Consider the following 25,473-nt stretch of genomic DNA (forward strand, 5'->3'; position numbering starts at 1 on the left):
TCCTCCCCACGCAGGGATGCTAAAACAACTGAAAGCACTAAACACAGTTTCAGTTAGCAGCCACACAGAAAGAACCATCTCCTTGTCACCCAGTGGCTGTGTCCCTGTGGTTAATACTGCCTTCCTGTTAGGAGATTCAGGACTGTAACGTCCCTAGATTCCTTTGATACTCCCCGGACCTAGGGCATTTTGTGAAGTCAGCAAACATAGGCTCAACGCATAAATGAACTGATATTCAAAAATAGATTTCTTTGAAGCTTCTGCGAATCACATCCACAGTGTGTTCAGCAGCAACAGCAGACTCAACAGAGACCCACTTCCTGAGCATGTGCAGACTTGTTTTAGTCCTGAGATGAGAGTTTGCTCTAAGAAGAATGGCCGACCCCTTAATGATTATAGTTTGAGGAGCGGGAAGTTCCCTTAGCTAAACGTTGTTTCACCTGTCTCTCCAGAAGCTCACACTGCTATTAATGGAAGCAATATTTTAAACCTATTTGCAAATGCAAATGTGTACACAACTTGAAGAACGCATCAAACCACTGCCTGAGCTCCTTTTCGACCTAGGAGTATGCCCCCCGCCCCCAAATGAGCTAATGGCCTGTAATATTGAGATGAATCAGTTAGATAGGATGGAAGAAGGGAAAGGATTTCTGGGCCTGTCAAAGAAAAACCGAACAAGCAATCAGAAACCACTGCAGAGAACTGTGGGAATTTCCTCCCTCCTCGTTGCCCGGTCTAGGAGCTCCGGCAGTACCAGGGTCCACCGAAAACTTTTTCTATAGCAGAGCCTCTGGGAACCCCCAGAACCCCCAAACCAAGAGCAGCTGCCAACTGTTTGGTAAGTGGCCCGTTCTATTTTCTGCCTGTCCTGTCTCTTGGCTCACTACAGCAGATAGTCTGGACCGAGGAGACTCATTTCGGTAATGTCCCATATCTGATGGAGACAGTCAGAAACACGCACGTGTGACAGGCAAGAGGTTTAAGCCTATACCCTCTCCCCTCTCTCACCCGGCCCCTCTCCAGCTGACTGCCCACCTCTGCACATCTGCCCCAGAGGTAGCTTCTGCCTCCCCTGCTCACCAGGCTGCACATGTCTTGAGGACATACATGTCACCAGCGTCTCTCCACCGCGGCTCTCAAGGACCACACACACAAGCACGGTAGCATTCCCGAGGACTACAGGAGCTTGAAAAAAAAGTGGAAGCTTAAAAAAAACCCAAAAAAGTAGAAGTAAAAAAAAAAAAAATTCAACTAGAGAAAAAAGTAAAAGGAGCCTTCTCAGCTCGCGAGGCCTCCGGGCCTCTGTGCACGGAGAGAAATAATCTGAGGACTGAGGAAGAGCTCAGGTACAGAAAGGGGAACTGACTAGAGGGACTGACGGCGCCGGCAGGGGCTGTGTCCGTGCTTGGTTCCAGATAACTTCTGCTGGCAAGTGGGCATTTCCACTGACGAGAATGACTACGAGTGTGCCTTCGGACCGCCAGCAAGTGTAAAGCCCTGAGGAAAACCCCAAAGACAGCCCCTTTCACAAACACAACAGACACCTCCCTGATGCACCCAGAGTCCCAGGAGTAAAATCCGTGAAGTCCGCGGCTAGCGATGAAGCTCTGTGCGGTATCACTCCCTTTCAGATAGCAGAGGAGTACTTTCAGGAAGGATGTCTCCATAGATCCTTCTAGAAGCCAGTTTCCACACACTACTCTCATTGCTAGACTAGTCTAATCTAGTCCTAACTGCCTGACTCTAGAATGTTTCTATTACTTTTGTTCACCATGCCTGGGCAGGGGAAGGGGACTCTTCTGAGTGTGTGTGTGTTTGGGGGGTGGGGTGGGAATGGCAAGCAGAAATGTGGGAGGTGTGTCAATGCCCAGTGAGCTCTCTGAATCTGGTTCTTTCATAGATTTTACACACCTGGATATATAACCAACACCCCACACCCCAGGTACTCAGATCCTTTTTCTGATATGCACTTGCTCTCTAGTCAGTTGGGTTGGATGGGGCACTTAAGTGCCTCTGAGGTGAACTCGGGACAGAGGCAGCCCTATAGAATGTACCTCACCAGCTTTCTTAGGGGTTGGCTGTGGCCCCCTGAAGGACTGAAGAAACAGTTGTTTCTTGTCTGCTAGTTGAGGATCATAAATCAGGGAAGGAGTGTGGGGTTTGGGGTTGGTGGTCCCCCATCGAATCCTGGCTTGACGACTGGACTCTGGGCAAGTCGTTGGATATCCTGGAGTCAGACTTCCGGCCTGTGAAATGCAGCCCATAATTGATTTCCCTGTTGCATGGTCATGAAAAACAAATGAGATTTTGGTGGTAAGACTTGCAGGTATTCACCTGGTACAGGGTTTACCACAAAGTTAAGGAGTCTTCATTATCACTTTCTTATTTCCTTCTGAGTCTTTCCAATTTTTATTTTGACCTTTCCACAGAGATCTTCCTTCTATTCTTAGAGTTCATGATGGCTCTTCCCAGACAGATCTGAAAACCCAGTTACCTTCAGTCCAGGACTGCTCAAACCAAGGGCTCCTTCTGGGTCCTGGGTCCTGACTCACCAGGTCCTTATTTCCCTCCAGTAACTCTATATACTTACCATAGAAACATTCTTTATTGGGTGGGCTCTACAGGGATTGGGGGTGCCCTCTGGATTTTACAATAGTAATTTTCTTTGGTTTGAAAAGGTCCATGTGGTTTCTTTATTGGAGCACATAAAAATCACCCGCTTATTCCAGTTCAGGGGAATTCTTTAATATTTCACTTAATTTTCAAATGTTCTTCTTTTCCGTGAACTCACCAGTCAAAATACAAGATGGGGACTGGAGAGATGGCTCAGCGGTCGAGGGCACTTCTCTGTTGGAGGACTGGATTTTGTACTCCACCACTCATTTTAGGCAGCTCACAAATGCATGCAACTCCACAACTCCAAGGGATCTGACATTTCCTTCTGGCCTCCATGGGCAGCCATACACACACACACACACACACACACACACACACACACACACACACACACACACACACAAATAAATAAAATCTTTAGAGACACATATCAAAAGGCAAGGTAGGTTACATTGAATATGCTGCTATCAAAATTGATTTTTCTGGGCATCAAATCCAGGGCCTTGCCCATTCTAAGCTGGCTTGTGTCCACTGAGTTATATCACCAGCTCCATCAAAATATTTTGAATGCCAGACTTCTGCCATTGTAGCTGTTCCTACCACTTGCCATTATGTGTGTTTTTCTTTTAACTTATTTTAAGAATGTTTATTTTAAGTCTTTTTGTTAAGGTTAAATTTGTTTTTTTAGAAAGCAATATCATTTGTTAGAAACAAAAGATGGATAAAAATAACACATCACACTGGGTTTGGGAACGCCAGAGACCCAGGTTTGTATCCTGGCTGAGCTGCTAATGTGTGTTCTCACTAGAGTTTTAACCTCTCTAGGCCTTGCCTTTCTCACGGAGGTAATATTGCGTTAACTATGCTTGCCTTGAGGGTTAAACTGGATGGCATACACTGGCACTCAACACAGATGCTGGCGTGGAGTGGGTGCTTGTTCTCTTTTGAGAGGTTGCTTCACTGTTTCCCTCTTTCCACATCTCTTCAGTTCCTGCTAGGACCGGCTTCCTCCCATGGGTATGTTGCAGGGAATAAAAGGGCATGCTTGAGTGATGAGGCGGGCAGCTGCCCGAGGGCCACGGTAGCATCACAGGATTCTCTGGCTTTAAGATTTAGAGTTGCGAGGCTATGAAGGACCCTAGGGACAGCTCCAGTCTCTCAAGTCGTGACTTTTCTATGTCACCTCTATAGACATGTGTCTAGCCTTTGCCTTCTCACCAGTCATACTAGGAAAGGTAACACCTGTTAAGAAATGAGAATGTCATTTTGATAACGATCTCAGGTTTACCACTCCTCAGCCCTGCCTCCATAAAGCACCATTTAGATGCCTGTCCTTATCCTAGAATATACTATTGGACTCTTTTAGATGAGCTGAAAACAGATACAAAATCTCTCAGCCAATGACCAGAACTCTGGCTTAACGGCTCTCCATGGGTTATGTGGTCTTTAGGACCACAGTCAACAGCATCCTTCCTACCAGCCCCCTCTCGCAGAGAGAGTAACATGCACTCTAGCAGAGTAAAGTTCAGCAGTGTAGAACTAGCATTAATAGTTAGAACTAGATTAGTCAAAGCTCGCCCATCTGGACACAGTGACGGGGCTGGCTGACTATGATTTTCTTTGAACACACTGGGTCAAGTCTCTGCCCCCTCTTGTCTATGTGTCAGTGTTTAGGGCCAGCTCTCAGCCAATCAAAAGTCTTCCCTGACTCCCATCCCCGTCATCAGAGGCGAGGGTGAACAGGGTGGCACAGGGGTGGTGGCTAATCATGCAGAACACTGACAGGGGCTGATCTGAATGGTCAGTTCCTTGCATTTGGCGGGGAAGAAGTTACTGGAACCTTGGGAAGCTGCTTTCTGCCTGGTTGCTCCACTTCCTTCTTCATTCCCAGATGTTCGCAGCTCAAGCCAAGGCTGCAAGGAAAAGCTGTGGAAGGAGAGGAGCCAGAGATGGCATTCGACAGGGGCAGGGAGCCTGCCTTCCACAGGTCCTCACCCAATCACTGCCCAAGAGACGGCCTCTGGGGAGTACCTACTTGAGACCTATTCTGTGTGACAGAGCCAGAAACCTGAAAACACTTAGAACTTCCAAACAAATATTTAGGTCCGATTTCCCAAGTTAGCCGTATGTTTGCTAAATGGCCCACCGTGGCCTATGGTGGAAAATTGTCTAAAAGGATTCTTGATGGTGCTAGAAATGGTTTTAATACAGAACAAAGTAGTTCCCATAAACATTTATAACAGCATTATTTATTGAGATTGTTTATTAGTGTTTGTTTTCTAAGCATCCTTGATACAGAGATGTGCGCTGGGGCAAGGGGGCATGAGCGATGAAGACCCATGGGATAGGTGATTCTTGTAGGTGGCCCTGCATCTCTTTTCCTCCTTTTAAACCGCAAGGGAAAGAGAAGACAAGGGAGAGGTGTGTGGGCCTTAGGAGCAGTGGGCAGCCAAGTACTTTGTGCTCCCATGGTGATGACTTCCTGAGCAGTGGATGACTCACACCTAGAGAGGCAATATTTCCTGCTCAGGGTTGCAGTCTCAGCAAATATTCTTTTTCTTCTTTTTTCCTCTGTGTAGTTCTGGTGCCTGTCCTGGATCTCGCTCTGTAGACCAGGCTGACCTTGAACTCACAGAGATCCGCCTGGCTCTGCCTCCTGAGTGCTGGGATTAAAGGTGTGCGCCACCACTACCTGACCCTCAGCAGACATTCTTACCATCAATGTGGGAGAGCTTAGGGAGCTGCCAGACTCATCAGACCACTGTGGGCTCTGCAAGTGCAGGGTCTCACATTCCCATAGCAACCAGCACAAACTAGGATGCAAGGCCCTTCATCACACACCAAGCAAACTTTCTTGGATTCTGCCTGGGCTGAAAAAAAAAAGGGAAAGAAATCCCTGGGGTGACCAGTAGAGTGGAAGGAACTGGGCTTCTATACTTTGGAGGCAGGAAGACACTCACTTCAAGGCCTCTCTGGGCTACAGAGCGAGGTCAAGATCAGTATGAGCAACTTAGGGAGACTATCTATCTCAAAACAAAAAGTGAAAATAAAGTTTGAGGATTTAGTGTAGTGACAAAGTGCTTGTCCAGAAAGTGAAAAACCTTGGGTTCAATCCTAGTAACACACACACACACACACACACACACACACACACACACACTTGCCCAGAATATGCAAAACCCTGGGTTCAATCCCATTAACACACACAGGCATCCGCACACACACATACTGAATAAGGAAAGTGACTGCTTCACGTGTACTCATAATCCTGAACAGAGTTCAAACCCTGTATAAAATACCACCCATGCAAGGGCAATAAAATGTGTCTGTGGGCAGAATTCCCGAACTGTTCTTTTTTTCAAAAGTAAGAAGATTTATTCATTTTTATTTTATGTATGTGAATATTTTGCCAGAATGTATGTCTGTGCACCATGTGTTCAGTGCTTGCCGAAGCCAGAAGACAGTGTAGAGTTGATTCCCTGGGACTGGAGTTGAAGATGGTTGTGACCACCATGTGGGTGCTGGAATTGAACCTGGGTCCTCTGGAAGAGCAGCCAGTGTTCTTCACTGCTGAGATGTCTCTTCAGCTCCTCCTGAACTCTTCTTAATTGAGACTCAGTGCAGCTCAGTGGTGAGTTGTTCTCTAACTCTTATCCCTGCTATACAAGCTCTAATAAAGTAGAGCAGCTGTCACCATCCCGAGGACCTAACCGCCCTTTTAATGAAACTTAGAGGAGTTAACATGCCCCTCCTATCCTCTGGGACGACACACAAAACATTACAGTGAATTCTCCTTTTACTGCTACTGTAACTGTACATGCAGAAGCCTTCCTCGTTAAAGCATAAGCACGCACTATTAAGAGTGGGGATAAATACAAGCCACAGACTGGGAGGAAAATATCAGCAAAACACCTATATGATGAAGAGGCTCTGATCCAAAATATACAAAGAGCACTTAAAATACAATGACAAGGAAACAAACAACAAATGTAAAAATGGGAAAAAGATTTGATAATGTACCTGGCCAAAGAAGGTATACAGGTGGTAAATAATAGGTGCAAAGAAGGCCAGCACCACGCCATTACAGAACTGCAAAGTCAAAACGACGACAGCATAAAAACCAGAGACTACTAAGTGCTGGTGACTGTGTGGACAAACAGGAATGCTCACTCGTTTCCAGCAGGGACAACAGCGATAGAGATGGCTGGGAAGACTGTTCAGCAAGTTCTTAAAAAAACTGCACACGCTTTTGTTGTATGAGCTAGCAACCGCACTGACAGCACCCACACAAATACCCACACACAAAGGCTTATGCCAACCTTGTTTATAACTGCTTCAGAACTGGAAACAAGGGGGCCCAAGTTTGGTTCCTAGCACTGGTGCCAGGCAGTTCACAACTGCCCAGAACTCCAGCTCTAAGGGGCAGCTGAGATTTCTGGTGGCACCTGTACTCATATGCACATGCTCACAACACACACCATCGCATACATGGAATTAAAAATTAAAATAAATCTTAAAATTAAAAAAATACTTAAATAGCTTACTTCAAAGAAGGTGTTCAAGTGAGCTACATGAAAAAAAATGCCCTTTAATAGGTGAGCAGATAACTTCTACATCCATGTAATTGAATGTAGTTTAATGATGAAAGTTAGCAAGCCACCAGGACATGAGATACATGATGAAAAGTTAAATGATTTCAACTTAAGTAAAGAAGCCAGTCTGAACAGACTACGCACTGTACAATTCCAATAACATGACATTCTGAAAAAGATAACACGTGGAGACTGTAAAATGAGATGGGTGGTTGCCAGAGCAACCATCAAGGTAGGGCAAAGGTAGGGCAATAAACAGATGGCACACGCTGTCGTGTATGATAGCGTAATGGTGGTCATGGTAGTACACATTTGCCCAAACCATGTAAAACACAAAGAGAGAAACTTAGTCTTCTAAAGCGTGTGCTTGGTTACTACTAAAGTGTTAGCATCTATGTACCGGGTCCTAACAAAGGTATTACCAGAAGATGGTAACAACAGGGGAAGCTGGATGCCTGGCAGATAGAGGAGGGTGGGAATTCTCTGTACTATCTTCTCAATTAAAAAAATTAAACTGTTCTAAAAATAAAGTCCATTAATGTAAAGATATACACACACTAACCACACACACCGATTCCTGGCAAAGCAACTAAATTAATGATGTGACATTTTCGAGGCTCCCACACTGGTGGGAAAGTCAATTAGCATTCATTTCACAGTCCAAAGGTTCACTTCCCCATGGTCCACGCTGGTCACCGAAATGCCATGCATGCAGGAGTGCTGAGAAAAATCTCCAATGTTGTATTTATAGCTCTTCTCTTGATAATTTATGCATACCTCTGGTGCAGAAACAGAATTTTTTTATGTCAATTCCTTAAGTAAGTGAAAGAAAAAAAAATCCACTGTTTTCCATAGGCCAGATAAATTTAAGAAAAATGAAGGTTTCCAGTTTCTTTTTTTCTTTTTCTTTTTTGGTCTGGAGGAACATTCTTAGAAACACAGTGAGTTTCTTTTCTCTTTAAGGGGGGATGGGATTCAGTCTTGGTCTATACCATGAGTATGTTTTATATAATTAAAAGCATTGAGGTTTCCTTTCCTTTTTCTTTTCCAATATTTCTCATCCGTGGTATTTTTGTCATACAAGTGAGTCCTTGAAGCAGGAAGGGGTCCCCTGTCTCACAAGCTCCAACAGAGGCCACTTTCCTCCCAAGCTTTTCTACTTTCTTAGCTGCACTGGGGTGTCCTTTATTCACTTTCTCGTGATGCAAATTTATACCCATCATTCATGCATGCTAGGAAAGAGCCAAGGTCTATTATCTCTTCAGGGGTAGTCTATTAGTTTCTGAACATAAAACCTAGGACCCAGGGGCGCACTTCACCTGGATGTTCTCAAGGGAGAAGTCAGAAAGAAAGAGACATGGGATATTTACAGGGTGCTTGCAGATGAGTTCAAAGACTATTTTCTTCTCAGCACCACATGATAAAAAAAAAAAAGTCTAAACTTTAGCAGCAACCTATATTGATGTGAATTGAAGACATCATCCCCTTATATTAACGGGGGATTATATGAAAACATTCTCGAGTGGATAAAAGTTGCTGTGGGGGTGTGTACATTCTACACAGGGTGCCGCTGAGCTAGGAGTTGGCCTATCTGCAGAGATGTAGTTATAGACAACAGAGAACACGAAGAAGCTCAGCCTGGGTGGATCTCGGGCTAGTGATAACAGCTGCCGCAGATGAGGAGCCCATGAGCCCATCACCCAGGGACTGATGGAGGGCTACAGTCCAGCGAAGACACAGCGGAATGGAATCAAGGGTTTCTGAGAAGTGTGTGGAAACTAGGTAGACTATGGGTCAGGGAAGCAGGCTAAGGTGGAGAAGAACCATGAAAGGGAGAGAAGAGGGGATCATCACTCACTCCAGGGGCACTGGAGACCAGGGTGTTGGAAGAAGACATCCAGAGGACCCTTCCTATCTTGCCTGCCTACTGGGCACCCGGACACCCTGTAGAAGGAGCAGGCCAGTTATCAGTATTACATAGGAACTGGGGTTAACTGCAGACTCTAGAGACACAGATGTACACATGTATGATTTCTCTTTACTCCTTTGTATTTCAGCAATATTTTCCATTTCCCAACAATACTTGAAATTATGGATGCCATTGCACCATTGGAAATTTCTGGTCTTGGGCTCAAGGGGAGCTGGAGAAGGAAGATCCCTACCCTCTTGGGGCCTCTTGAATGCAGGAGACCTGTGCCCATCCAGCAGGATCAGGTGCTGACCACCATGAGATTGTCAACATGCTCAGCTTCAGTCAGGCATACCACCCTAGAGACTAAACACCATATTGAGAGCACAAAGTGGATTCTAACTAGGCTGTTCGGGTCACAACCTAAAGTTTCCCCTCCTTCAAGACCTGGCTTCTGCAGGAGCTGCTGGCTTCCCTTCATAGCACATCTGAAATAGCTAGGGTCCATGCATTGCAAAGCAGAGAGACTCTGCAGGGCCAAGATGGATGGAGGGATACTCAACTTGCCCTCCGTTTTAACAATTCTACATCCTGACCCTGCTGTACAGTAGCATCCACTATCTTTCCATACCAGGACTTCCCCAGTTAGGAGAGCCTGTCGTTGGCAAAGAGCATACAGCCTTTCTGTGACAAATGAAACATGTGCAGCCAGTTTAAACATCAATACCAATGCACCACCAGCATCTGTGAGGTCACTTTCTAGAACTCAAACTAAGTACCTGATCCCACACTCATGTTCCTGTCAACCTTAACTGAGAACATTAAATGGGAACTCAGGAACTCAGGCTCTGAATGCCAAGTGCTCTGTTTGTTGGCTTATACATTCTGAGAAATTGCCATTTTCTTTGGACCCTCTTTTAGGATGCTCTGAATGAGGTAATATTCTAAATGTCAAAGTTGCTGGAAGACATTGGTCCATGTTTTTTCTGCCTTTTCAGAGGAGGGCAGAGCATACATAACAGAAGTAACACATTTTAACAAATGATGGTGTATTTCAAATTTGAGGAAGCCAAGGATTTATGAAAGTACCTTATGCAAAATGTTTGTGCAAAATAAGATGTGCACAGCAAAGTAAAATAAAATAGATTTGGCACATAGAGCACAGTCTATATGACTAACCTTGTTTTTAAAAAAAAGTAGATTTTTTTTTAAAGCTTCCACTTCACTACAGGGCTGGGAGAAGGACCTCTGCGTATCCAAAAGCTCACTTCACTGTGATGTCTTTGGAACCAGAAGTAATGCACAAGACATTGGTGAACCCTTGAGACATGTACTCACACACTCACACACCTGGGTTTAGTTTTCAAGTCAGTGGTACAGGACCACTGAGGTGTTTTCATTTATTTATTTGTTTGTTTGTTTGTCTATTTATTTATTGATCGTAGCTCCTTTCTATTCCCTCCCTCTCCTCTATCTAGAATATCCTAACAGATGATGCTACTTGGAAGAGATTTGCTCAGTAAAATCAAACGTCACCCTACCTGATGCTCACTTCTGAAAAGGGCCTCACTTGGAGCTTTCTTTAGACTGAACACAATCTGAAATGAGTCTTGCACTGGATGGTGTGGTTGGAATGTGAAGAGCTGAGATATCGAAGGACCATTTATAAACCAACATGACCATTGTGTGTCCCGGACTGGAGACAAACACAGCATCTAGGTCGCACTTTCACTGTGTCTGGCCCATTTGCATGCAAACAAAAGAGGTTATTTTTAAAAGAGGTGCCCTCTTGTTTTTGTTTTGGTCCCTTGGGATGGCTGTGGTCAGAAAGAAGCGTGTGGGCCATTTTCATACGTCGGCTCGCATGCATTGTGTTCCGTTGCTCTTCCTTCTCTTCCTCATTGTCTGCTTCTAGTTCATTAGTGGCCAGTTTCGGATTCCTCATCACTTCTTGCTGGACTGTGACATCAGTCTCCTGACTATGCAACTTCCTTGCTTAAATCACCTGTTCCTTGTTCCTCACGAGTGAGGTCATACTTCTGAGCGAGACGTTCAATGCTGGTCACTGTCTAAATCCAATTTTTCTTTTCTGTTTTCATTAATCATCCTGTACAAGTTATCTGCTGGTTATACTCCATATTTACTGTTTTCTTACCTCCAGGCCCTGTGAAGACCTTTTGCCCTTGTTAATGTCGCCTAAGCTGTTCCTCATGCCTGGAACCCCTTCCGCACCTCAATGGCTAGTTTCTACTTGCCCTCATAATGAAGGATATTTTACCACGGAAGCCTTTCTGTCAACCTTATCCACTCTTTTCAGGATGTCTGTGTCTTCCCCACACTCAGTCAATGCTATTTCTTCACCTGTTACAACAGTTTCTCATTGTGTTCAATTTCCTTGTTCTGGAAGCCCCAGGGGTGGGGACCATATTTCTCTCCCCTTTGCATTCACGGTACTTGATACTTAGTAACAGGTTGGGAGTGTGGTTCAATGTATTTACTCGGAGTGAGGTTCAGTGTATCTACTCGGAGTGTGGCTCAGTGTATCTACTCGGAGTGTGGCTCCGTGTATCTACTCAGAGTGTGGCTCAGTGTATCTATTCGAGTGTTCCTCAGTGTATCTACTTGGAGTGTGGCTCCGTGTATCTACTCGGAGTGTGGCTCAGTGTACCTACTGATTAAACCAGTATCTGTCAACCAATGAGGCAGGCCTTCTGCTGTTACTTTATGCCTACAGTTCTTTACCAAATCTTCACAATGAGTGTGAAATGTTTGACATGGGAGGAAACTGAGTTTCAAGGATGTTAGCCCCTTTGCCAGCGCGACACGGCCCGTGACTTCAAATATTCAGTAGGGTATGGAATTGAATCTATTTTAACTTCTAGCAGATTGTGCTGTATGATGGGTGTCAGGTGGATGCCAGCGTACTTTTTTTTTTAATGTTATGTGAATGCTGAATGGCTTGACACTTGGTGAATGAGTGCCTTTACTCTGCTTCCTATTTGTGTCACCTGAGCTGGGAGCTGAATCACGGTTTTCTTCTTCTTTTCCACTGGTGGAAAAGATCTAACCCATTAGGTGGCTGCCAGGATTTGGGGGCGACAAGCATAGAAAGTTCTCGGCACGCACCCTGGGCGTCACGGGAACAAGGGGCTCCATCTCACTGCTCCCCACACCTGACACTCCCCCTTCTGCTCGCTTTCTCCTTATCCCCTGAAAGTTTGAAACCATTCAGTGTTCTAACAGACAAAGAAACTGTAGCTCAGAGAAGTTAACCACCTGTACAAAGTTCCTTTGATCTGAGGAAATATTTTCCTGAGGCCCCCTAGAACTGAATAAGACCCTCCAAAAATACCCAAATAAAGAAAGAAAGAAATGTAAGCTCATGTAAAAGTACATTTGCAGGCATTTAGGAGGCTGAGTTTTGGATCTGCCACTCCATTCCTCTTTTCTGACTTTTATTTTCCCCGACAGTCATGAACGTTTAAGCCAGAGAGCCCTGGAAACAGAACCAGGGGTCAGCTAGGGGACGGGCGTGTTCCCTGTTCTGTTCTGTGCTCTCTGCACTCTCCATTTCTCTCAAGTTCTCATCTCCTCCATTGATTTCTCAATCTAGTCCCCTTCCAACCCCAAATCACTTCCTTCTTCCCTTTCCTCTTTCCAGGGCAGAGATCTCAGATGAGAAGAACCTGGCTGGCTTCCTGGAGGAGGTGGGCTGACAAGATCCTGCCGTGTGTGCGGCGGCTGCCTCTGACAGACTTCCTGCTTGCTTTGCCCTGGTTAGTGGCTATTTCTGCTCTCTACACGAAGGCTCTTAGATGCGGGTATGGGAAAGTCTGGGTCATACAGTCATGTGGGAGGAGGAGGAGGAGGAGTCCTGGTCTCTACTGAAAGCGGGCTGCCTCTGCTGATTGGCTGCAGTCTCCATGGGAAATGTGGCCTGAGGCTACAGGTACTCAGGAGTTCTTCAGGAAAAAAACAGGATTCAGGCTTATGCAGGCTCTCCAGATCACAAAGAATACTGGCCATTAATTTTGATGAAGGCTTTTGTTTTGTTTTGCTATTTTGATGATTGTTTGGGGAATCACTCTTAGGCTGTGGCCTTTACTTTCTAACCTCTTTCTAATTTTCTTCCTGTCCAAGACTACTGGCTCTCTCTGGGCTCCTGCCTTTAACACTTGGTCATCAGCGCATGTTGCACATCACTTACTCCATAGTGTGGGTGAGTGTACCTGTGTACATGAGCATTCATGTTTGTGTGTGCATGTGTGTGTGTGTGTGTGTGTGTGTGTGTGTGTGTGTGTGTGTGTGTGTGTAAGGCTGAGGCCAACCTCAGCGTCTCCCTAAACTGATCTCTGCATTCATTTTGGGGACAGGGTCTCTTACTGAACCTGGGAGTCATTGGCCCCACTAGACTGACAGCCATGCTTTTGCTTCCTGAGCACTGGGAATGCAGATGTGCAGCGCGACTGGCTTCACATGGTCACTGGGAATCACAGCCAGGTCCTCATGCTTGCACACAGCAGGAATTTTACCCACGAAGCCGTTTCCTGAGCCCTGAGTTCAAATCTCTGCACATAATCCCAATCTTTTGTGCTGTTAGAAGTAACCTCCCCAACACACACAGACACACAGACATAGACACAGACACAGACAGACACACAGGCACACAGATATAGATATAGACACACAGACATAGACACACACACACACACACACACACACACACACAGACACACACACACCCCAATCTTCCACAACACGTGGGTGGGTAGATAGTTGTTCAGAGCCGAGGTCTAGAGTCAGACTGGCTCTGTTAGTTTTGTGATGATGAAGACTAAATTTTTGCCCGTGAAGTATTTAGAACAACACCATCTGCAGTTATGAAGGGGAAACAAGACAGCATGGGCTAATATCCTGTGACGTTATTCCTGCCAGAGACTAAGGGCTGTCGGCTCCGGCAATTTGCCGCTCCCCCACCCTGAGTGGCAGTAGCTTTCCTGCTTTCTTCATTTCTCCACCATTCCTGAGTAAATGAATAAGCAAAGAGTCCCAGTCTCCTCCTTTCCGACTCGGGCTCACCACAGCCTTTGCTCACCCGTTGTAATATCTTTCTAACCCATGCCCCTCACACTTGCCTGGTTCTCCCTCGATCCCCGGGTGCCCCAACAGAGGTCAGGAGGTCAAAGTGAAACTGGAATCAGAGGCCAAACCAAGCCCTTCCAGACACCGAGTGAGCCATTATGTAAAAGTCAGGGCATTTCGTCAAATGTTTACAAAGTTCACCTTTCTGACTCCCGAAAAGCATGACCAGGCAGGCTGTCCCGCCTCATCCTTACACGCAGGACAATAGTGTAGAGACTAGATTGGAGAGGGGTGGGCTGGGCTGGCAGGTGTAAAGCAGATTCCACCCTTCATACCTCATGGGCTAAACAGACACCACAGACCCACACACTCACTTCCAGCACCTCAGGGTCTCGGACAGCCATCCTGTGTAGATGCTCGGTTTCATCATAGGATACAGATAGGATAAAAGGGTAGACTGTTGATCCTACTTTTAAAGAGCAACAGCTTGTTTAAAAGTGAGATGTAAGATACCGGTAAGCCACGAGCCATGTGGCAACTTATAGACAATAGAAATGGGTTAATTTGAGATATAGGAACCAGATAACAAGAAGCCTGAGCCATTAGGCCAAAGAGTTTAAATAAGATAAGCGTCTGTGTGTTTATTTTATAAGTGGGCTGCAGGACTGACGGGGCTTGGCGGAAGCTGGAGAGAAACTCTCCTGCTACAACTCTACATTAAAATTTTTATTTTATTTTATATGTGTGGGTGTGTTGTTTGCATGGCTGTCTGTATACCACTTGTGCCTGGTGCCTGGGGCCAGAGGGGGTGTTTGATCTGCTAGAACTGCAGTCATAGATGGCTATGAGCCACTTTGTGGGTGCTGCAAATTGGATCCAGGTCCTTTGGAAGAGCAGCTAGTGCTCTTAATTGATGAGCCACCTCTCCTGTCTGACCACAAGACTGCTTTAAACTCCATTGTACTGGGTTTAGCTGGATGATGTCAGCTTACTGTGGATTTGACAATTGCTGTCCAAGAATCCTTTTCTCATAACCGCACAGTCTAGAAGCAACCACTGAGTTGTGACATACTTGCTGCTTCTGTACGTGCATCACAAAAGTCTTGTGTCATCTCCTGTTACTAAAATGTTACTTCAGCTTCATGACTAATTTACCCATCATCAAACACTACTAGCCACTTAGGTTGATTCTTAGTTTTTATTATATTTAAGTAATGATGTGATATTCACTTCTGTGCATAAATCTGTTTCTTTGTTTCTCATGACTTAATGAGCTTCCACTGAAGTGAAGTTATAATAAGATACATAAGCATTTCTATAGTAAATAAAATGGTTGTTCATGTATCTTCTGGAATTAGAAGTAGAAATGTGAGTATAGTCAACCATAGAAACTAATGCTCATACCAGTCACTACAAGGTAGAAGCAGAGAACTGAACACAGGGCACATACCTGTAAGCCTGTAATCTCAGATACCTGAAGCCCTAAGGCAGGAAGGTTACAAGTTCAAGACTTGCCTGGGTTAGAGGCCAGTCTTAGCAAGACCTTGTCTTAAAATTTATAAAAGGAGTTAGAGGTGTTAGCTCAACAGCAGAGTGATTACCTAGCATGCATAGAACCTTAGGTTCAACCCTAATATAACACTCAAAGAAACCGAGAGGCGGATGTAAATTTGAAGTTTGAAGTCCCAAAGGCATAAAAGCATATTTTCATAAGCAATTCTTGAAAAGATACTTACAGGGTCACCAATGATGGGGCAGGATTTTATTTCAATGTTTTGGGCACTCTATCTTACATAAAATGCAGTTTAGGTGACTTTGTGGTTTGGCTCAGCATATTCACCTGCATTTAGCCTTCCCTCATGTCTACAACTAGGAGGTCAACTGTCGTGACTTCTAGGTTACAGGTAGAATTCCATTTCCTCGAACTCATCAGGAAAGACAGAGCTGGGTTCTGGGGAGATGGCTCAGTTGGTAAAAACTCTTGCTGCCCTTCTAGAGGAACAACATCTTTTGGTCTCCTCAGTGACGCGCAGCGCGCACACATGCACACACACACACACACACACACACACACACACAAATAAACACAAAACAAAAAATAAAAGGGAAGCTAGAGAAGTGACTCCATGGTTGAGAACACTTGCTGCTCTTGCTGAGGGCCTGGGTTCAATTTGTAGATCCAGAAGGGCTTTGCACAGCTGTCTGACTCTATCTAATATCAGGGGATCTGACACCTTCTTCTGGTTTCTGCAGGTACCAGACATGCATGCGCACAGACATACATGCCAAAAAAAAAAAAAAAAAACCACTCATACATGTAAAACAAAATGAAGATAGAAATAATTATTAATTAAGAAGAATGGAGCTAAAGAAAACTTAATTTTCTTAAATTAAATTAATGGCTTAAATGTAAAATGTAGGACAAAACAGATGTTAAAGACTATGCTTCTTAAGATCTTTCAAAAGTCATAAATTATTAACAGCCCTCGTGATGCTAAGTACTATGAGCCTCCTTGTACAGAGGAGGACCCCCAAGGGAGTTGGGTGCTTCTCCAAGGTGATGCCACCAGGATTTTAGCAGAGGACTGCCTGTGGCTGTTCTACAGCAGCCTAATTGAGTTCATGTCCGACATGATACTGCCCACAGACAAATGCAAAACAGCCACCTTCAGACTCCTGTGAAAACCTGCAGGATTCACTCTTCTAAAAAGAGCACGGGGTTTCATCTATTCGCCACCCAAGAGACTGGGGAGGAAACACCAGATTTGCTCATCTTCAGTGTCTTTTCAGTGTGCTCCAAAGTGCCTGGACCAAGGCAACTCTTACAAAAGAAAGCGTTGAATTGGGGGCTCACTTATAGTTTCAGAGGCTTAGTTCATTATCATCATGGCAGGGAGCATGGCGGCAGCAGGCAAGCATAGTGCTGGAAAAGTAGCTGAGAGCGACAAGGAGCTGAAGAGATAGCTCAGTAGTTAAGGTGTGTACTGCTCTTGCAGGGAATCTGAGTTAGGTTCCCAGCACCCATGTCAGGAGGCTCCTAACTGCCTGTAACTCCAGCTCCGGGGGATCCAACTCTATCTTCTGGCCTCCTCGGGCACCTGCACTCATGTCCACGTACCCACACACAGACAGACACACACACACACACACACACACACACACCCACTTAAAATAATAATAATAAAATATTTTAATAGATTCAGAATGATGCTACTACCCCCGTGAGTATCCCGTGTTGACCTTTGATAACTGGGTATCCCAGTAGCCCCACACTTGAACTTTCCACATCACCATAACCATAGCAACTACCAATCTGGTCTCTGTCTCTGTCGCAATGGCAGGTAAGTGGAACAAGAAGCTTGTAACGTTTGGGGACTGGCATTTTCACTTAGGGTAATTCCTTAGAGATTCATTGGAGTTTTTGTATGTAAAAATAGTTCATCCCTTTTTATAACTTAGTGTTATTCCATGGTGTACGTGTACCAAAGTTGGTTTAACTACTCACGCTGAGAGTTGTTTCTTTGCCTTGTTTCCTTGTTTCCTTTCTTCTTTCCTTTCCTTTTCTTTTCTTCTTTCTTTCTTTCTTTCTTTCTTTCTTTCTTTCTTTCTTTCTTTCTTTCTTTCTTTCTTTCTTTCTTTCCTTCCTTCCTTCCTTCCTTCCTTCCTTCCTTCCTTCCTTCTTTCTTTCTTTCTTTCTTTCTTTCTTTCCTTCCTTCCTTCCTTCCTTCCTTCCTTCCTTCCTTCTTTCTTTCTTTCTTTCTTTCTTTCTTTCTTTCTTTCTTCCTTCCTTTTTGTATTTGACTACTATAAACAAAGCTGGTGTCAATATTTATGTACCAGTTTTGTGGGAACACAGGTTTTCCTTTCTTTGAGATAAATGGCAATTACCGCAATCACACAGTTATACGGTAGGAGTATGTTTATTTTTGTGAGAAACCACCAAAGATATTTCCAGAGGGCCTGTAGCATTTTAACACTCCCCAAAACAGAATGATCCTGTTTCTCTGCATGCTACCAGCACTGGTAGGGCCATTGGTTTTACTATTTTTTTTTTTAATTTTTGGACATACTCATAGGAATGTGGTAATAGTTGGCTGTGATTCCAACTTTCATTTCAACAACAGTTAATAATACTGATCATCCTGTTATGTGGTAAATTGTCATTTATTCTCTTCTTTGGAGGAATCTCCTTTTACATGGTTTGGATTATTTGTTTTACTGTTCTGGCTGACAAATGAAAATGTGTTCATAGTGTTTGATTGCTAATTATTTAATTTTTGGTAAGATGAACTTTCTGTCTTTTTTTTTTTTTTTGGAAAAATGAGTGAGTAGAGGCAGCCATAGTAACACAGGCCTGGAATTCCAGCCCTTGAGAGGTAGAGGGAGGAGGATCTAAGCCTAGGCTCCCTACCTAAAACACACACACACACACACACACACACACACACACACACACAGAGAGAGAGAGAGAGAGACAGAGAGAGACAGAGACAGAGAGAGAGACAGAGAGAGAGAGAGAGAGAGAGAGACAGAGAGAGAGAGAGAGCAAGAGAGCGCTTGCCTACTGAATAATTAACTACATTGGGTTTCTTTAGCCATTTTATAATTGTTGTTTCTATTTCCAATTAGACTATAGAATAAAACACCATCCATTTAGTCTGTATTTCCTCTGGTGCTTTCAGACTCTCAGATTCTTGATAAACATTTGTTTAGTTGGTTGAAAATCACTGTAAGGTGGGGATGACAAACTAGGTTTACCTTCTGGTTAGTTGAGTGTTATAGGTTTCCCCAGTTTTACCAGTTTCAGGCTATCATTTACTAACTAGTTCACGTAACTAAATGTTCACTCATTTTTATTTTTGTTAGATCTTTATTCTCATTAAACCTGATTACTTTGAATCTGAATTGTGTGGATCTATGATAATCAGGTTGCTTATACAATGGTTTCCTATTATACAGACTCTTCCCTCTTAAAAGGTTTATTTTAGCTTACTTATGTGTAAGTATGTGTATAGCTGCCTGTGTGTGTCACTACTTTTAAGGAAGCCAGAAGAGGCTGTTATATTCCCTGGAACTGTAGTTACAGGGAGTTATGAGCTGCCTGATGTGGAAGCTGGGAACTGAACTCAGTTCTCTTGAAAGAGCAGCAAGTAGTCTTAACCCCGGAGCCACCTCTCCATCCTAAATTTTGGACTTTCGTTGAAATGGTCTTACTCACTACGTAGACTTGTTTGGCCTAGAACTCACAATGTAGAGTCAAGCGTCCAGCAACTCACAGAGATCCACCTGCTCTGCCTCCAAGTGTTTAGGCTAAGGCATGTGCCACCACATCCGGCCATGGATTATTTTTGATTCAAAGCTTTCCAAGCACACAATTTCATACTTCTGTCTCCAGTTCTATTGTGATTTTTCTGTCTGCCTATTGATACAAACTATGAACACTCCCTGAGGTTCCAATTAGACTTGAGCACCGAAATCTTTCTCCAAGAAGCCTCAGATAAGCAGGTTTCTTTAAACTCCATAATGCAAACCGAAATCTGTGTTGGTACAAAATCTACCATGTGAAACGGTAGCTGCATACATTCTTTTGTTTCTGAAATCCTTTTTCAGATCAGTTTTCGGTTAAAAAAGAAGTATCAATTTCACTCTTTGTCTAGCTTGTAAATGTGGGAAGAGGGTCCTTCAGGCCCAGCTGATGACTTTCTGTCATTTCTATGAAGATCTATTTTAAATCGTGTTTATCTGTGTGTGGCTATGGGTACATGAGTACTCAGAGGCCAGAGGTGGATCCCCTTGGAGGTGGAGTTCTAGGTGGTTGTGAGCTGCCTGGCATGGGGGCTGGGAAGGTCCTCTGCAAGCGTGTACTCCGGACTGCTGGTCATCTCTCGAGCTCCCAACCATGTGTCAACTCTGTGCAGAAGGCAGTGTACTCGGGGGTCAGGCATTATTTTTGTATCAAAATTTCTTTGGAAGGCGTCCCTCTGGGCCGCCTCCCTGTTCTAGGCTCCCTGGAGCCAGGTCCCTCTATTCAACTGAGAGTGTTGGAAAGGCCACCGAGAGTCTCTGGATAGTCCTGGTCATCTTACTTCACCTTTCTGTGGAATGTGACACCGAGACTCCCTTCTCCTTTGTGCTCCTAGATGACCTAACCCTTCTAAGTTTCTCTCCCATCTCTCCGAAGTGCCTTCTTAGGTTCTCAGGCTGCATTCTGTACTCTAACCACATACATTCCTTTTCTAGGGTTGTGGTAACAGAGTGCTAAAGACCAAATGAAGAAACAATCTCTCAAGAAACAATCTCTCTCTCTCTCTCTCTCTCTCTCTCTCTCTCTCTCTCTCTCTCTCTCCCCCCCCCTCCTCCTCCTCCTCCTCCTCCTCCTCCTCCTCCTCCTCCTCCTCCTCCTCCTCCTCCTCCTCCTCCTCCTCCTCTTCTTCTTCTTCTTCTTCTTCTTCTTCTTCTTCTTCTTCTTCTTCCTTCTTCTGGAAGCCGAATGTATCAGATGAAGGTATCAACTGTGTTGGCTCCTTCTGAGACTGTCAGGGAGGTCTCTGATCCTGGCCTCTCTTCTTGACTAGCTGGACTATTTTCTTCCTCTGTGTATGTTTCTCTACCCAAATTTCCTGGCCCTATTTACAAGCTTAGATGAAGACACACTCTAATAACCCCATTTTACCTTATCTCTGTAAAAAGCCCCAACTACAAATATGGTTCCATTCTGAGATCGTGAAGGATTAGACTTCAGCATATGATTTGAGAGATAGGAGAAGGACCCTTAACATAATCATTGGAATCATCTTCTCCATGCTAGCTCATGTGCATATTTCTCAGTGCAGAATTTTGGTCAAGATGTTTTGTCCCTCCATGAACACACCCTTGTCCTTCTTGCATTTTGGTTTCCACAATGTCTACCACTTTTGCCCTGGTTTACTCCAACTCCCCAGCCCCTCTTCCGTGTTCATTCTAGACTGCTCTTTCTCATCCTCTGTCCCGTCAAGGTTTTCCAGGTTCCATCCTGGACTTCTAAACCCACTAGTTTGCTCCCTGAGACTCACCCACATGAGAATTTCAGCTACCATAATACATCAGCTACCAGATGTATTTATGCTGAGGACTCTCAATGTCTACCCTGGTCCAAACCTTTCTTGGGCTAGGCACTGGCATGTGTACTACGTAGGCATCTCCATCTAGCTGCTCAAATTCCCGGTGAGCAAATGAACTCACCATATATCCCCCCTCTCCATTTGCCCCAAACTCACTCCATCCCTATGTCCTCCATTAGGAAGGATGCTACCACACACTTATATCTTCTCCCTTCTGCAGCCTCCACACACGTTAAAAAAAAAATCCAAACAAATAAGAAAACCAAAACCAAAGCCTGGCATGGTGGCACCCACCTTTAATCCCAGCACTCAGGAGGCAGAGGCAGGTCAATCTCTGTGAGTTTGAGGCCAGCCTGGTCTCCATAGTCAGTTCCAGGACATTGAGGGCTATGTAAAGAGACCCTGTCTCAAAAAACAAAACAAAACAAAACGAAACAAAAATAACAACAACAAGACAAAACAAAAACAAGCAAATCCTGTGGATTTCAGTGCTCCTTCGTCCTTTCCTCCCTGATGCCACCATGACGAGTTTCTGAGTCGTTTCCTGTCTTCCATTAATCCTTTGCTCACGCTTTCTCTCCGGGTCTGACTTAGCCCTCTGCTCTCTTTCCTAGTGTTTAGCTTCCCACTGGAACCAGCCACTCAACGGGGCTGCTGCTGTCTTTGGGCACAGCTTGCCTCAGCTTAGCCCTCTAGAAATTTAGCTGGGGTTGTCCTACCAAGCTCCAAGGACACTGAACGCTTCTGGGGAGGGAAGACAGGACTTAGAACATCAAGCTTCCTGAATTCTATTCCTAAGAATGTCATTATATGGTTACTTAATCTTTGAGAAGTAATTTCCCCCTCTGTTTCTTAACCATAACAGTAACAATAAAAATGACTAATAATAGTAATTACTGAGTTCTTACGAAAGCAGATTCTAAGTACTTTATATAGACCATCACATTTAAACCTCACAACCACATGTGACTTCACTGTCAATCAGCCACATTTGACAGGCAAGCAACTGAAGAACAGAATGGTTAAGCAATGTGTCCAAGGCCCACAGCCAGAAGATGTGTCTATGTGGGGGCTGGGTATTCAAATACACAGCAACCACCAAAACCAAGAAAACATAATTCAAAACAAAAGCCTGGAGCCCTAGCAGGCACTCCCACAAATTTCGAGTGATCACAAATAGAGACACAGGAAAGTCAGTGTAGTTATTGGTTTCTTTTTTTAAAATCGACTTTTCATTTTCTTCCCACAGACATACTTCAGGGTTAAAAGCGTACAGTAAAAAGTAAAGCCACGCATGCTTCTGATGAATATTGTGCATATGCAAGTATCATTTGCAAAGGGGTTTGACAGCACCATACATTTCTGCTTTTCCCCATAAGCTAAGCACATTAGAGATTGCTCTTTAATAGAGTTTTTTTAAATAAATGATTTCATGATATTCCATTATGGGGGTTTCATAAATAACCAGTCATTTCTTTTTAAACAATTGTTTCTAAGGTTTTCCTCATTATAAACAGTGGCATGAACAATATTCATGTCAACAAACCTTTAGTAATATTATTACATCCTAAAAGGTGGACCGTTTTTGTTAGACAGCATATAACTTAAAGAACAGCTAGTGTGTCTCATCAGATTATTACCCAGGAGTACATAGCCATCAGGGGGCAATATAGGTATGTATCCCTCTCTCCTTAGTAGCAGGGGGAATTCTTGATTTTGAAATGTAACATTTACCACCTTGACAGAGGAAAACTGATAATTTACTCTTACGATTTGCCTCACTTTTATTTCTGCTAAGATTCAACACTGTTTATTGCTCATAACTGGTTTGGAGCATTGAAACAAAGAACAGCTTCAACACAAACATATAGACCACGGCCTGGGATCCTATAGACATCTGCAGACAGTGCCAGCACAATCCAGTAGGATCACTGCTGCAGCTCCACAAAAACTCTCAATTCTGAAAGTTTTTCATGTATATATGAAACCTAAAAATTATTCTAGAGAGGAAAGTAATTTTTCCTTGGAAATTCATCTCTACTCTTCTGAAACCAAAGCAACAAAGGCCCTTCTAAAACCAGTAAATGCCGGGTCCACGAGCGAATCTCAAAGCACAGTAACAAATTACAAAGGGTAGCAAATGATGATGCTTCCGGCCGCCCCAGCAACGGAAGGGTAGGCATGGCTCCCTCCAGGATGTCTGTGCCCTGGGAAGCTGCCACAGTAAATCAGGCAAGAAGGATTCTACTTCCATCCTCAGGAGCTCTGCAGCCTTGGGTGAGTTATCACCTACCTTCCCTCAGCTCAGCTATTAGTTAATATACTGATACTGTCTGTCTGGACACCACCGTGAAGTGTAGCACTAATAAAATGACACACCAGTGAAGTGCACAGCGTACCAGGCATCCAGCAGACACTGGGTAACTGAATTACTCCCATCGCCTGTTTGTGTCTTAGGTTTTTTGTTTTGTTTTCCTTTTTTTTTCTGGTATACAGTCACCCCCGCCCCCAATATTCTTCATAAATACCAAAGGCTTAGATGCTCAAGTCCCCAATAAAAAGAGAGGCAGTAAGTAATTTGCATATTCCCACATACTTTAAATTATCCCTAGATTACATACAATGCTTATACAATGTAAATGACCGACCACAGAAGCCCTGTGCCTGTTCAGTATAAGCACAGCTGTAGGCTAGCTACATCTCTGTCTTAGATGGAAAGATGCTCACAGTTGGCCCCCTGAGTCCGTGGATGTGGAACCCACACATTCACAGAACTGCCTTTTTTTTTTTTTTTTTTTTTTTTTTTTTTTTTTTTGGCGTCTCTTCTTTTGCCTGGTCTCTATTTGACCAAACTAACTCTGATGTACCGGAAAAAAAAAATTCTGCCTCCTCTCATTTCTCACACTTATGTAGACATTAAAAAACCCATTCCAGACTTAAGCAAAAGGAGCCATTGTAGGAAAAAGAGAAAAGGAAAGCTTTCCTGATGTGGGAACCAGTTACCCTTCTCACATCAATCGCTCTTTCCCTTCTGGGGCTCTCACTTTGCGCCCTTACACAGACTCCTTGCCAATGAGAGCGGTCTAGGGCAGCTGGCAGGAAGGACAGAGATGAGCGCACCGCACCGTCTGCAGACCCAGCCTCCCGCTGAGGTCATAATCCAGAAGCCACACTGCAAAGGGCAGAAGCCACCGCTTACCATCTGGGATCCATCTTGGGTGCGTCTGAAAGTTGTGGAACAAGCCCACCGCGAGTTCGGTTGTTCACGTCTGAGCGGCCCCCAGAGAGCCGCTCTCAACACGTCCTGCTCCCTCCTCTGCCTCCCTCAGTGATGACTGTGCACCCGTTGACTTTTCTCTTAAGAGTTCTTCCTCTTTTCTTAGACTTGAGGAAGATCTTGTAACCCTTTCCTTGCTTTGTAGATTATTTGACTTGGGTCTAAATCTTGAGTTTTTAAAAACAGCTCAGTCATCTTGAGGTCCAGACATGTTGTGCCAATGAAACTAAGAAGCCCAAGACACTGTGAAGTCAATAGGTGCACAGGAAAAAGGAAAAAGCAGAAACCACATAAGATAAAATTGCCTTCTCTGAACAAAGAGAGGCACTGTCTAGAAACTCAGAATTCAATGTGTCGAAGCAAAATTTATGAGGTGAATTCTTCTCCTTCCTCTTCCTTCTCCTCCTCCTCCTCCTCCTCTTCTTCTTAGAACATAGAATTTAATTGGAATTATTTAAAGGAGCATGGATGAGGGGTTTTGTATAGGAACATGGGCAAGTTACAGGCAAGTGACTCCCTACTACCACAGAAGAGACCCGATGCAGCAACTGTTAGCTATTTATATCCCTGGGGGAAAAATAGCTTTGTGGAACTCATGAGCCCATAAGACCTCCCCCATCATCTCCATGAGAGAATGCTAGTGGGCCCAATCTTGTGAGAGTGTGGGGTGAGCTATCTCAGCTACTCTAACCAGATGACAGCAGCCATGCCATGCCCACAACATTCTGGCCTTTTCTGTGGCTCTTACATTCTTTCTTTCTACTCTTCTGCAATGTTCCCTGAGACTTTGATGGGGTGATACAGATGTTTGAGTGTGTGTGTGTGTGTGTGTGTGTGTGTGTGTATGTGCGCGTATGTGTGGTTTTTTTGGTTTTGGTTGTTTTTTTTTTTTTTTTT

The 25,473-nt window shown here is 44.3% G+C and overlaps 1 protein-coding gene across 2 annotated transcripts in view; it reads right to left on the reverse strand.

Annotated features, from left to right (window-relative positions):
• Cd86 (CD86 molecule) overlaps window positions 1-24,617 on the reverse strand; it is a 62,462-nt gene extending 37,845 nt beyond the window's left edge. Inside the window, exon 1 of one of the 2 annotated variants that reach the window (XM_052740618.1) lies at window positions 24,499-24,617. In XM_052740618.1, coding sequence (XP_052596578.1) covers window positions 24,499-24,512 — 14 coding nt within the window. In that variant the 5' untranslated portion in view covers window positions 24,513-24,617. Of the gene's footprint in view, window positions 1-1,080; window positions 1,230-24,498 lie in introns of those variants that run through there. The other variant, XM_052740616.1, reaches the window with a different exon arrangement.
• Between the last annotated feature and the right edge of the window lie 856 nt (window positions 24,618-25,473).

The sequence above is a fragment of the Peromyscus californicus genome, unplaced genomic scaffold (genome assembly GCF_007827085.1).
Source record: "Peromyscus californicus insignis strain IS unplaced genomic scaffold, ASM782708v3 Scaffold_16__1_contigs__length_79575227, whole genome shotgun sequence".
Classification (NCBI taxonomy): domain Eukaryota; kingdom Metazoa; phylum Chordata; class Mammalia; order Rodentia; family Cricetidae; genus Peromyscus; species Peromyscus californicus.